Source organism: Heterocephalus glaber, unplaced genomic scaffold (assembly GCF_053883595.1).
Source record: "Heterocephalus glaber isolate CG9 unplaced genomic scaffold, H.glaber_assembly_v1.0 deba00001689, whole genome shotgun sequence".
Classification (NCBI taxonomy): Eukaryota; Metazoa; Chordata; class Mammalia; order Rodentia; family Bathyergidae; genus Heterocephalus; species Heterocephalus glaber.
The window spans coordinates 6,409,542-6,423,865 of NW_028258414.1; the positions used below are offsets into that span (position 1 = coordinate 6,409,542).

Below are 14,324 nucleotides of genomic sequence, written 5' to 3' on the forward strand. Positions count from 1 at the left end.
CTGCCGCCAGCCTCCCAAACGCAAGGCCCCGAGTAACCGCCCCCCCCCCCCCCCCCCGCCGCCAACAAAAAGGTCCCCCCCCCCCCCAAAAAAGAATTAGGTTGTCTTATAGTAGTGGAAGCAGTCTGGATTTGAGTTATAAAATATCAATGTGATACAGAAATACTGTGTTGAAAGGATGATGACATCATAGTTGAGGATAGACTGCCGTGTCTTTATCCCCACTGCCTCAGCGGAGGAGATAGTCTGGTCTTCCTATGGTTTTGATTCCTGTTGAGTAGAACCTGTCGAAGTTTCCATTCTCACTTCTGCTGAACTACGGTGTTAGTCATTCCATTGAGTTTGGTGGGTATGGACGATAGCCCTCCCTCTACTGAAGTTTATGTATTGATCCATAACAAACAGTCCTACATCATAGTAATTAAAAATAAGCATTTTTTTCTTGCTTATAATTTTGTAAGTAAGGAATTTAAGAAGAATTTGGCTGGCTTGGGCCAATGATTTACCTCAGTGGTTCCACCGCCTGCTCCGAAGGCACAGGGACCTGAGTTTGATCCCCAGTACCAAAAAAAAAGAAGAAGAAGAAGAATTTGGCTGGGATATTTTAAAGGGAGAGTATCTGGGGCTAGAATATCATCTTCAGAGGTGGCTTCTTAAGTCCTGTGTCTTTTTTTTGGTACCGGGGATCGAACTCAGGTCCTTGCGCTTGTGACGCAGGCGGTGGAACCACTGAGCTAAATCCCCGGCCCTACTGTGTCTCACTGTGAGTTATGTGTTCCTCTGTCCCATGTGATGTCATATTCTCCAGAGCCTCTCCACACAAGGTTGGAGCTTTTCATAGCATATTGATCTCAGGATAATGAGACTTTTTACATGGTGGCTAGCTTCCCCTTGAGCAAGCATTTCAAGTAGTAGCAAGAGGAAGCTGTGACTTTCAAAAAAGACATGGACTTCCAAATTGGCATAGAATCATTTCTGCCACATTTAGTTGCCCAGGGCAGTCACAGAACCTGTCCACATTCAGGGAATGAGGACACAGACCTCACCTCTGGGAAAAGTGTCAAAGAATTTGTGGCCATCTTTAAACTGCCACGGGATGATTAAGCAGAAAGGGGAAATGGTTATGAGAAATGCTGTGACTTTACCAGCAGTTTTCTTTTTCTTTCTTTCTTTGTCTTTTTTTTTTTTTTTTTTTTTTTTGGTACCTGTAATTGAACTCAGGACCTTGTACTTGCCAGGCAGGTGTGGCACCACTGAGCTAAATCCTGAGCCCCACAATTTTCTTATCTAATGGGAGACATTGATTGTCAGCTTAGAATAACAAAGGAGTAGAGAGGTAAGAGAGCTGCCAGGGAGAGGAAAATGGAAAAGGTTTTCATAGGGGAAAATGGAAATGCAACTGAGATGAACTTTGCTTCACAATTGTCTTCCCTTCCTTGGGCCTGAACTTTTGGTTCTGTGATTTTATTTTGGCCCTGAATCTCACTTGATCTTAGCCAAAAGGCCGAGAAGTGATTGGCCCTGAATCTCATGTTGCCATTTCCAAATACTTTGGATTTGATGGTCATGCTTCCCCTGCCACCACCTCTTTTTGGAGCTCTGCTTGTCTTTCAAGCTCTTCCTTGGACCACTCCTTTGGTTCCGGGTACCTCCTGGTAGTTTTTAAGAGAACTCTCCTTGTTCCCTGGGAGCCCAGTACCCACTCTCATAGTTAACAGCATTATTGTGAGGTGGATGGACATCAGACAGTGACTTGGCTGTACCCAAAAGCAGTCAGGCTGCTTTGGCACCTTTGGCAGTTGCTTAGTATTGTATAGTTCAATGTCTTTTGGATTACATGAGGGCTCAGATCTTGCTTTCTGTAATTTTAACCATTTCCTTTCCCTAGTCATTTTAGGGGACTCGAGTTAAAGAAAGCGACTTTAGAACTTCCAGCAGAGAACAGGCTTGTGAACATATGGCTGAAAGAATATTTATGATATATAGAAGATCATATGCCTTGCTCGTAAACATAAAAATATGAGCCGGGGATTTAGCTCAGTGGTTTCGCTGCCTGCCTCGCAAGCGCAAGGTCCCGAGTTCAATCCCTGATACCAAAAAATAAAAAAAAATAAAAAAATATGAGCTGAGCACAGTGGCTCAGGCCTGTAATCCCACCTCTCTGGAGGCTGAGGCAGAAAGATTGTGAGTTTGAGGCCAACCTAGACTACAAAGTGAGACCCTGTCTCAAAAAAAAAAAATTTGTTGGACAGTAAATTTGATCTATCTGAAATAAAGTTCTACTTATATGTACTGGAATATTTATAGGATTTTTATGATAATGTTCCCTATCCTCCAATATCAAGAGAAGTAACACTTTTATTATTGAAATTTACATTGAGAAAGTATATATATATATGCATGTGTTAATATCAGTTACAAAATTTTGAATTGTTATTATATTTTTACAAGTCCATAGTTGTAATATTTGATTAGTGATTTCATTTTTTTTTTTTTTTTTTAGAGTTAGATTTCTTTTTCTTTTTCTTTTTTTTTTTGTTTTGGTACCGGAGATCGAACTCAGGTCCTTGCGCTTGTGCAGCAGGCGGCGAAACCACTGAGCTAAATCCCCGGCCCTAGTGATTTCATTTATCAGTCATGCTTAAAAATTTAGAGTAAGTCCCTTTCATTAAAATAAATTTATAGTATTAGTATTTTTAGATTTAGTTTTCATTTTGAAAAAAGAAATGCCTTTAGTGAGACAGGTGACAGAACCACTGAGCTAAATCCCCAGGCCAAGAAATGCTTTTTGAAAAACCTCAAATAGTATAGTTGAAAGTGAAAACAGGTCCATGTGACTCCAGTCCCCGTACTATTGTTTTTTTTTTCTTGAATTTGAGGTGATCTTCCTGCTTCAGCCTCGGGAGTGCTGGGATTACAGTTGTTTGCCACCACACCTGGCCCAAGACTTTTAAATGTTTATTATATACAGATGCATAATATATACACACAGAAACACATAGTACGGTATCTTTTTAAAATAAAAGTGAGGCCAGGTGTGTGCACCTGTAGTCCCAGCTACTGGGGAGGCTGAGCCAGGAGGATCAACTGCATTTAGGAGTTTGAGGCCAGCCTGGGCAATATAGGGAGACCCTAATTCCAAAAGAAAACAAAAACCCCTCAACAAAAGTGGCACTTCTCTGGACTCTACTACTTTGTGACAGTCCATGCTTTTAAGCACTGTATGAACTTGAGTTCCAGATGTGTCTCTTACTCAGCAACCTGTATAACTTGTCTGCTTCAGTTTCTTGATCTATCAAACAGGCCACGTAAGAGTTCATACCTCCTTGGATTGCAGGGGTTCCAATGAAGTAACACTCAAAATGGCTGTGATAATGCTCACCACATAGTTACTGTATAACTATTAACTAAACATAAATGAAGTTGTTTTTTTTTTAATCATTAAGTTTATTGGTACATTTTAGGTATACAACATGATGACATTCATCATTGGGAATTCGTACCTTTACATGATATATCTTGGTTTATTTATTTATTTATTTATTTATTTATTGTGGTACCAGGAATCAAACTTGGGACCTTGTGCTTGCAAGGCAGGCGCTGGAACCACTGAGCTAAATCCCCAGCAAATGAAGTTGTTTTTAAAGAAACATATTATGAGTGTTTTCTTCTGGGTTGTTCAAGAGTTGCAGTAGAAATTGCATGTGGGGGCAGGGTTCTACATTCTCCTGTCTAGTTGTGTGTTTGTGAGGTTTTGCGCAGTGACCCACACACTTCCCAGCCTCCTGCTGCTGTGAGTTGCTGTTGCTGATGGGCAGTGTGGTAGGAATGTGTTTGCTTCTCAGGGCTCATGGGAGGCAGGAAAAAAGTCTGAAAACCATTGGTTTAGATAATTATATTACATTAGCACTTAATCTTTTTATTAATCCATTTAGGAAAATGAGGTGGAAAGTAAAGTTGAAAGAATTTTGTAAGGGAGAATGACATGACTGTTTTGTCTGATTTTTGTCAGTTCTTAAGTTGTTTGTATAATTTTATAATCAGAGGGGAAATGGCCCTTATCTGCTGTTCATTTTACACCTAAGACATAGACCCAGAATTGTGCTGGCATTCTTACTTTTGTAGTGAGGATTGGTAAAGTCAGAACTAGAATCCTGGTCATCTGATCCTCACCTTTTTGAATTCTTGAGAAGATAAAAGGCTTTCTCTCCTAGTTGAAGCAACTAATGAATAATGGATCACTATACATGGCTGTGTCTGCTATTTTATGTGTAAAAACAGTGATGAAGTTGTGTCATAAGGAGTAATGCATGATGTTTTGCCAAAAAGTTTAGAATTCCAGAATTGTTGATAGGCTTTGAATATCAAAGATACTCTTTTAGGTGAAGATTTGTGCTTATATAGAAAAAAAAAATCATACGATATTCAGTGAGGCTGCTATTTTGTCTTGTGAACACAACCTGAAAACATTCATGTGTAAATAGATCTCTTTAAGCACAGAACTTCCTAATTTTCTGCCTTCCTTTATCAGACTTCTGTTTTCTTTTATGAATAGTAGTGGGCAAAACCACTTTTGATCTGTAGATCTCTTTGATGCCTCCTCTCTGTCCCTGAGCCCTGGTTTCCAGGAAAGAACCTTTTGGCTTTTGAAAGAAGATAGAGCCTGAAGCATATTTTAGAGGCTAGTTCTCTCATCTACTTCCCCTGCCCAACTGTGGTACGGCTCCTGCTTCCGAAGAATGGCTCTAGCTCAGGAGGCTCAGAATCCCCTTTCCCTCCAGACGCAGGGCCCCTCCTGCCACCTGAAAGAGGAGGAGGCTAAGGGGCAGGGGAAGGTTCTGAGGCCATCACTGAGGAGGAGGGCAGTGGAAGGAGCTACACTGTGCCAACCTGTGGTCTGTGATGCCCAGGGGCCAAGTGAGGGAGCTCGAGGTTGGCAGAGTCCAAGGAAGGGGGAGCAATTTGTTGTTGGAGAAGGGACCTTGTTTGAGGACATTTTATAATCAGGATGAAAGGTGAGATTCTACTTAGAAGATGCTGGATGACCCTGCTGTCGCCAGGTATAACTGTGTGAGAAATGCATTGTTTGGTTCCTTTTCCTTGCTATCACCTTGAAGTATGGTTAGGTGTATTAAAGAGGCCTTATAAGTTTCCAGACTTAACTTTTTGAATTTTCACAAGTTTGCATTCTTTTCACCTTCTTTCTCTCAAGTATTAGCATTTAAGATGAAAAATATTAAAAAGCCCCTTTGGTTTGATATTTCCGGTTTGTTCAATGGAGACTATATTTCGAGTTTAAAATATTTTTATTGGTCATGTGTGACTTTATTTTTTTTTTTGCGTGTGTATGTGTTTGAGTATTTCATCTGTATTATGTGCCACATACTATTTTATAGAAGAGGCTGGAAACTTTTAATTTGGTTTCCATGGAGAATGTGTTCCTTTTAGGGATAAACTTTTGAAATATATTTTAATAAATTGGAAGTTTCCTTTTATAATAGATATTTCCCCTATAGGAAATTAATGTAAATGACTTAAAGATGATTTGTAGTATTCTTTCATTTATGCTATGACCTATTTTATTCTTTATTTTTTCTTTTCTCAATACTAAGGATTGAATGCAGGGCTTTTTCACTGAGTTGTCCCCAGCTCATTTTTTATTTTTTTTATTTTGGGACAGGATCTTACTAAGTTGTCTTGGTGAGACTCAAACTTGTGATTTTTCCTGCCTCAGTCTCCTGAAGTGTTAGAGATTATAGGCAAGTACTACATTATGCCCAGCTTTGACTTGTTCTGTTCTTGACACTTTAATGTAAAGCCTCTTGGTGGGTATTTTTTGTTTGTTTGTTTTGGTTTGGTTTAGAGACAGGGTCTGGGTTTGTAGTTCAGGATGTCCTTGAACTCACTAGGTTGGCCTGTTGGCCTCAGATTTAATGGCAGTCCTCCTGCCTCAGCCTCCCAAGTTCTGGGCTTACAGGTATGTGCCACCATGCCTGATGTATTTTTCTTTCTTTCTTTTTTTTTTAAAGATAATGATTTTGGGTACCTTAAAGATTCTTAAACTGGGTAAGGTGTGTATGAGCAGAGTGAATATTCCCCAAAGCAATGCCATTTACTGGCTCCCTAGTTCCTCATCATACCCTATTCTGTATAGTTTTCTGATCTGCCTGCATTATGCCCTCAGGGGGATACTGTCATTTAAATAGCCAAGATCAACTGTCCTATCAGATATTAACTTTCTTATCATAAATGTTCATGGCAGAAGAAATCAGATTTCTTGACTCAGAAAGTTTTCTTTTTTGAGCTTTGTTTCATGTTTTTAAATTTATTACAAAGGCATAGTCATTTTGTCTTGTTACTTTTCTTATTGCTGAAACAAAATACCTGACACCCAAAGTTAAAGGGGGCAAAGTTTATTTGTTTTTTTTTGTTTTGTTTTGTTTTTTTTGGTACCAGGGATCGAACTCCGGTCCTTGTGCTTGCTAGGCAAGTGACGGAACCACTGAGTTAAATCCCCGGCCTGGGGGGAAAAGTTTATTAGCTCACAGTTTGTAGAGAGGTTTCTGTCCATATCAGCTGGCTCCAAGGCAGGGTGGCAGGGCAGAGAAGCAGTTCATGGTGGCAGAAGACAGCAGAATCAGGCAAGCAAGCAAGGGAACCGATAAGTGACCTTAACAGCATCTTTTGCCCCTTTTATACTTTATTTAGGCTACCGGGATTAGGGCAGTGTCAAACTAATCAGCAGACTGATTTAGTAATCGCATGCCCCCTAATCCCAGCATCACAAACTCTAGATTTAGCCACCTCTGAAAAAGAAAAAAAGCACCACCTCATTCTCATGAGGCTTTGGGGGTGGGGGGTAGATATCTAAACACAAGCCATATCACATTTGTTCTCAATGTTTTTGGAGGTCACTACTTCATTTCCTTTTATTTTTTTCTCTCTATTCCTATGAGTATATTTATATTATGTATGTATGTGTCTACCTTTTTGAGGTGCAATTTACGTATCATAAAATGAACCATTTTAAAGGGAACAAATTCATTGTTATTTAGTACATTTACCATTGTTGAACAACCACTCTGTCTAGTTCCAAAATGTTTTTATCATCCCCAAATAAACTCCATACCCATTAAGCAGTTACTTCCTATCCTCTCCTCAGCCTTAGGAGGGTGTATGTTTTAAAATATTTTAAATTTAGAAATTAAAACTTTGTGAGATAATTGATATTTTAAGAGTAAGAGTATATATATGTAATACTCTGTTCTAAACACGTTGTCATAAGGAAATCTATTAATTTAGTAAAAGTGGAAAAATAAGATCACAAAATTGCATGTACTGTATTTTTGTTTATAATGATAAAAGGAAGGAAAAGGAATATTTGGTAGGAAACACACTAAAGCAAAGTGACAATGATTTTGCTCTAGTTTTCCTTTCGTCCTATAAAAGAGAATACAAACGGGGCCAGGGATTTAGCTCAGTGGTTCTGCCGCCTGCCTCACAAATGCAAGGTCCTGAGTTTGCTCCCTGGTACCAATAGAAAAAAAAAAAAGGTTACAAAGTCCTGCATAATTATAAAAAAATCTGAATAGTTGAAAACTTGGGTCTAAACGTAATTATTTCAGGATACTATAAAACTTCAGTTTTTAAGACTGAGTTTTACAGTGTTTAATATTTACTAAGGGAAAAAGATTTGTTGGAAACTAGTATAATCGGTTTTTAGGCTTCCAACTTATTCTTAAAACCATGAATAACTGTTTAAGTTGTATTCTAATGTATTTTTTATTTTAAAAAATGGTTCATTGGAGTGTTTTTAAAAAAACACTGTCATATTCACATTGTATGTATGTATGTATGTATTTATTTGAAACAGAGTAGTTCAGGCTGGCTTTGAGCTCACTCTAGCCCAGGCTGTCTTTGAACTCATGGCAACCTATCCTCCTGCCTCAGCCTCCTGAGTGCTGGCATTACAGGTGTGGGCCACTACCCGTGGCTTCACATTGTATTCTTGAAACACTAGAAAATGCTACAGAGATGTGAAGAGAAAAAAAAGCCAATAGTCTCCCCTCACAGTACTTCCCCCACACCTCCCTAAAGTAATCACTTCTAGCAGTTTGGTAGGTCTTTCTGTCATGCAGCTTGTATGCATGTATAATAGAATTGAACCCAGTTGAGCCAGAAACTCAAATGTCTTCAAGGATGGCCTCCTTAGTTAATGTAAATGTGTGAATGCACCGAGGAAAGGGAGGGAGGGACTGGCTAACTGGGAAGGATTTTACCTCTCAGAGTGTTCCTGTTCAAAAGCAGAGCCCTGTGCTGGCCAGACAGGAGAGTCCCTTGGGCAGAATATTACTGTGCTCTCCTATTTCCTTTCCTCCCTTCTTGCCTCTCATACAAATGCAGAATGAGAATAATCAAAGATTTATTTGGCTCATTAATGAGGGAACCATTATGATGGTAGAGCTGGTTCCAAGAGCATCTGGGAACTGAGTGGATGCAGACATTGAGAAAGAGCACTGGAATAATATTGCTAGACTAGATACAAAATGAGTTAATGTCCCACAGAACAATAAAATCATAATCTTGGGAATTGGCTGTATAGATATCTCTGCAAAATAAAACTCTACAAGTTAACCTGTAATTTCACAAAATTTGAGTCCTAATTACAGTTAACTGCAGGTCAAACAATGATACTTTAATATCTTTGGGAGACTTTATTAAATAGTGTTTCAGTGTGCATTGAAAGGACTCACAGTTCTTGATTTGCCTTATGTACAGCTTTGGCTATTTTTTTCTGAAATGTGAGAAAGACCTTTTATGTGTAATAATGCAAGAGCAATGAAAGTAGGAAGCAGATACTGGAATAGCGTGGTGTCCAAAAGTAAGGAATTTAAACTTCCTTAACAAGTGTTTATTGAGCACCTACTGTATGCCACGAAGTGGATTTGTTTTGATTCTGAGGGTGTGGTGCCTTCGTCTTCCTCTAAGAGGCTGGCTGTCTTCCCCAGTGATTGTATTAGGGTGTCACTTGTGAGGCTGCTCTCCTACAAGTATCACATGTGCATTGTACTTCTTCAGCCCCAGTGTAGCTATCCTCCCTGAGTAGAACAGAAGTATTTTGAGGAAGATTTATGAGTGATTTTTGTATTGCTCTCTTTTTGAAAACCATTGTTATAGTTATATAGTTATAGACTCCCCCCCCCTTCTCATATTGGGAATTGAACCCAGGGCCTCAAGCACTTTATCACTGAATTATATCCTCAGCTTTTAAAAACTTTTACTTTGAGACAAGGTCTCACTAAGTTGCTCAGGCTAGCCACCAATTTGTGATCCTCCTGCCTTAGCCTCCTGAGTAGTAGGGATTATAGAAAGGTGTGTGCCACCACAAGTGAAGGAACATCTTTTTTTTTAACTGAGTGAATAAACAGTAAGAAGATTTTAACTAGCATTTAAAAAATTTCCACACATACCCCTTTTTGCCTACCCCACCCCTGTAATGCTTAAACTAAAACAATGCTGGGATTACAGCATTAATAGCAAGAATTATGTACAGTTATTTATTTTATGCAACTGAGAATTTCTTTTAGAAAACTAGGCTTACTCTTCCTAATTGCTACCTTAGGTTATGCCTCTTGCTACATAAGCTGCAAGAGTTATTTATAGTGGTATATGATCCACATGGTAAAAATACGTGATTAAAAGACTAGACTTTGAAAAAAATGTTTTGAATGTGAAAATAGGCTTTCACTGTCTTGTCGGAGATCATGGTGAGACTAATAAAGGAGAAAAGTGTCTATGTGCTTAACTTGTGCTTAAGCTATTTGAATTGAGTCAACAATTAAAATGAGCAGCCACATGGATGTGCATTTAATTTCTTTTCAGTGTAACTTTAATTAGGCAGCCATTTTGTGTAAATGCATTCACAAAGCAGGGATTTATGATTTTAGTGCACCTGTGCAGCCTTAGAGTTGATAACGTGATCACAGGATATGCATTATAGAACGGGAGAAACGGAGAAATAACATGATACAATTGCTACATTGTATTTTTCTTTTTATTAGTGTGCCGCTCCAACAAAAGCCCCTGGGTCTGTTTGACTTGCTCAAGTGTCCACTGTGGAAGGTAGGTGACATACTTACTACCTCACTCTTCTGTTTACTTTTCAAAATCTGCCTTTAAGCTCTATGTCAAAGTTTATTGACTTACTTTGTACTTTGTTTAGTCGTAGTGTATAATTCTCTGTAGGGTTTTGATGTCCAGTTGAATTACTTTGTTCTTTGATGCAGCTGGGGAAAATCTAGGGAAATAAACATATCCTATTGATACTCAGAAGAATTAGTTTGATGATCAAGACTATCTACTAGTAATATTGGGTTAGAAAAATAAAATAAGGAAACTTTTAAATCTTGAAATGAAAGTTTACCTAATGGTTATTTTCTAAGACTTTTAGTAGGGAAAAATGGGTGCTGTTGTCATAGTAGAGTATAGTTGAAGGTCATGTTCTCATCACCCAACTTCAGTAGTTAATAACACACAGCCAGGCTTGTCTCTCTCACCTCTTACCTATTCCAGCCCCACACTTTCACTGACTTGCGAATCAGATGTGAGATTGTTCTGGAGGGTAAAAAAAACCCCAAAATAAATATTTACACATACAGGAATTCATTATTTATTCTTGTCTAAAACTTACCAAATATTTCACTGTTCCATTAAAACATTTTGCTTTCCATGGACTTAACATCTCCTATCCCACCCTAACCCATTTCATTCCCAAGCATTACTTTCCAGTTCTTGGCTTCAAAATAATATTACTTAAATACTTCAGGAACTCTCCTTCTAACATGAACTCAAATAGCAGCCTCAATTTCTTTCAGCCATAGTAGCACGTTTATTTCTGCTGTTCTTTTAACATAGAAGATCTATTTTGATTTACTTTAAAAGTTAATAGTTTAACAGCAAGGAGATGTGAAATCATATTAAATCACAGGCTGAAATCCATGTTGTACTTGTCTGAAAAATTTCCCCATTGTCATTTTTAAATCTTCATTGTGCAAAGAGAGCATTTTGTTCAGTTAACTTTGATTTTTTTGCATTTTGAGTCCTGGAATCCAGTATTCCTTCCATGTACACCTAAGAGTACCTTTGGAAAATGTTAACTGTTTATCTTAATTGTGGCTGTTGTGGTTTTAAAATCTCTAGGATTTGGGGAACCTGAAAATACTTTGTACAGTACAGATAACTTAATAAAAAAAAAGAAGAAAAATAGAAGCATTTAAATTCTGCACTTGAAGAGACAGATTCCTCTCCTAGATTTTGAGAGGTGAGAATTATAATGCAATAAAATTGATGTAGTTCTATCCTCCAGTTGTCTCATAGTGCTCTACACCCTAAATCCTGAAGATCATAAGCTAATGAGAAGATCTCAAAAATTTCTAAGAAAAATTTGAAGGGATTAGCGTGCTTTTTTTTTTTTTTTTTTTTTTTTTGGTACTGTGGATGGAATTTGGGACCTTGCACTTTCAAGGCAGGCAGCGGAACCACTGAGCTAAATCCCTGGCCCAGAATTTCCCTCCTTTTTTTTTTGGTACTGGAGATTGAACTCAGGACCTTGCGCTTGCAAGGCAGGCACATTGCCACTGAGCTAAATCCCCAGCCTGGGATTAGTGTTCTTAAGAGCAACGAACGAGCTGGGCGTGGTGGCATATGCCTGTAATCCCAGCCCTTAGGAGGCTGAGGCAGGAGATTGCCACAAGTTTGAGGCCAACCTCAGCTACTTATAAGCTCAAGGCCAGCCTGAACTACGTAGCAAGACCCTGTCTCTAAAAGCCAGAAAAAACAAACAAACAAAAAGGCAACCAACAAACAATTCTCTAGTTAGGTTTTAGAAAAATAAATTCAAAAATTTCTAAACTGTAGGTAAACTGTTTTCATTTTGCTGGCAAGGTTAAATTTAGAAATCTGACTTAGTTTCAGAGAAATATGATTAAGCAGATGTAACATACAATTGAGATAGCTTGAATTTGGGTATTCATTTTACATAATCATTGGGGTTTTTTGATCATGTAATTCCAGGTGTTGATTGCCAAATTTATTGATTTTTCAGTAATTTTAGACTACTTGCTTACCAAGAAGTCTTGAATATTTTTTTCAACTAGGGAACATAGATTATCAATAGCATATTTGAATTATATATTCTGATGGTCTTCATGACACCCATGTATTTAAGTTACTTCTCAGATATTTGAGATTGTTAGAATCTGTGGCTTATATGATGAAACTTTTCTTCTTGTACTATAGACCAAAGTATCTGCAGTAATTAAAATCAAAAACTAGGTGGAGAAACCATTTATTTTTATGTAATATAGTTTATACGTAAATGTTCATGTCTAACTGATGCATTGGGTATTAGCCAAAGCCCTGTTAACTTTAATGTCATTGATAAGCATACTTCTTACTGTATCACTGACAGTTACGGGAACCATCTAAACTTACAGTGCATTGTGAGACTACAGTACTGTAACTAAATGAATTGTATATGTCTATGTGAAAATGACCAGTTTTCAAAGACTTGGAAGTGGTAATGCCATTTATTATTATTAATTAGTATTACATTTTCTTTGATTCTGAAGGCACTCTTTTTTTGGTACCGGGGATCAAACTCGGGTCCTTGCACTTGCAAGGCAGGTGGTGTAACCACTGAGCTAAATCCCTGGCCCATGAAGGCACTCTTCTTTATAAACATTACAATTATTTTTCATAGTATGTAATATAAATAAGTTATAAAAATAGAAAATAATTAGATATTGAACCTATGTGATGTCATAGTTTATCTTTTTAATTAAATAGCAAGTATCTTTTGACCTATCATGTGTTATCTCCAAGTATATGCTTGATGTACCCACTTATGTTTGGATTCTGAATTAAAAAGTATAAAAAGGAAAATGCTAATAAAATAGTTACGTTTATTTGTTTTGAGCCATGGGATAATCACCTGACAACCCATGAGACACAAGTACTGTACTATACTAATATCTCCACTTGTAGATGAGAAAGGTTGAGTAACTAACCCAAGCTTGAATGACCAGGATGTAGCAAAACCTACTTTTGTGAATCAAGGCAGTCTTATTTTTTAGCTTATACTCTTAATCATTGTTTTACTTTAAAATTCATAATCTTCTACATTTGGGGACAGAGGACTCATGTGTACCCAATTCTTAGTTGTGTTTAAAGTACACTGACAAAATAGGAAAGGAATATGATTAAATTCTGAGTTGAGGTTAATAGTGCTTTGAATGTGTCCTAGGGATGTAGAACTGGCCTTGAAATTGATCCTCCATACTTACTGCACCAGTTTTACTTTCCTGTATCTATCTTACTTTTCCAAAGGTAAGTGCTGTTCCATGAGGTATAATTAGTGTGCCTCATGATGAAAATATCATCACAACCTTCTCAGCCTGTTATTTTGGTGCCTTTTAACAAACATTTGTTTTGGCTGTTTGAGTTTTCAAATAGGCCCATTCTTTTACCATTGGTTGTATTCAAGGGGCTGGGAGTTTATGTTATGAGGGTCGTCACAGTAGTGGTCAGTGATAGCACCGTGAGTCTTTATGTAATGGTGTAGATGTATTTGGGGGCATATGAATCCTTAATTTGGTTTCTTTTTGCTTGCAAATCTGAGTTGGAAAGTGTTACAAAATTTTTGTGAACATAATTAACCTTTGATTATATTTGTCTGTGTAGAGAAATAAGTTTTTTATAATCTTAAGATAATTTGTGCTTTCTCTGAATTGTTTCTAAACAAATGTTTTTCCATGAGTGAGACTGATTATTTAGGCATCCAAATAAAAGATAAGAAAGATCGAAAATTGTTATTTCCAAATCATTCATGTTTTAGATTAAGCAGTAACTGAAGCAAAGCCTATAGTCCTGTGGAAAGTGGTTGAGTAATTTCATTTACAGATCTTCTATTTGATGATACATCAAGTTGGTAGTTAGCATTCTGAGAAAACCTTAAAAAAAGTAAAAGAAACCTATAGCAAAAATATTAGCATAGATATTTATAAGTGATAATATCATCTTGATTGAAACTGGTTTGCATAGGTAATGCCTTGCCTTTCCTGGCCCTAGTCTAGAGTATAATTAAAAGTTGGCTGTCTTTTTTTTAATGACTGTCTTATTTAATTACAAAATTGAGTATATTTTAAGTAGGTGCCTTAATACATCACTAAATACATGCCCTTGTAGTTTTTTCTCATTTAACACTTAATTTTATTACCTCTTACTACTTTAATTTGTAAAGCAATAGTTAGATTAAAGTAAATTTT

The 14,324-nt window shown here is 37.3% G+C and overlaps 1 protein-coding gene across 11 annotated transcripts in view; it reads left to right on the plus strand.

The window, feature by feature from the left end:
- The window catches only part of Usp3 (ubiquitin specific peptidase 3), a 223,932-nt gene that overhangs the window by 155,596 nt on the left and 54,012 nt on the right, over positions 1–14,324 (plus strand). For 4 of the 11 annotated variants that reach the window (XM_004855673.4, XM_004855675.3, XM_021237101.2 and 1 more), the window contains one exon: positions 10,062–10,122. In XM_004855673.4, coding sequence (XP_004855730.1) covers positions 10,062–10,122 — 61 coding nt within the window. Of the gene's footprint in view, positions 1–5,019; positions 5,061–10,061; positions 10,123–11,199; positions 11,321–13,303; positions 13,387–14,324 lie in introns of those variants that run through there. The other 7 variants (XM_087199044.1, XM_087199043.1, XM_087199041.1 and 4 more) reach the window with 5 other exon arrangements.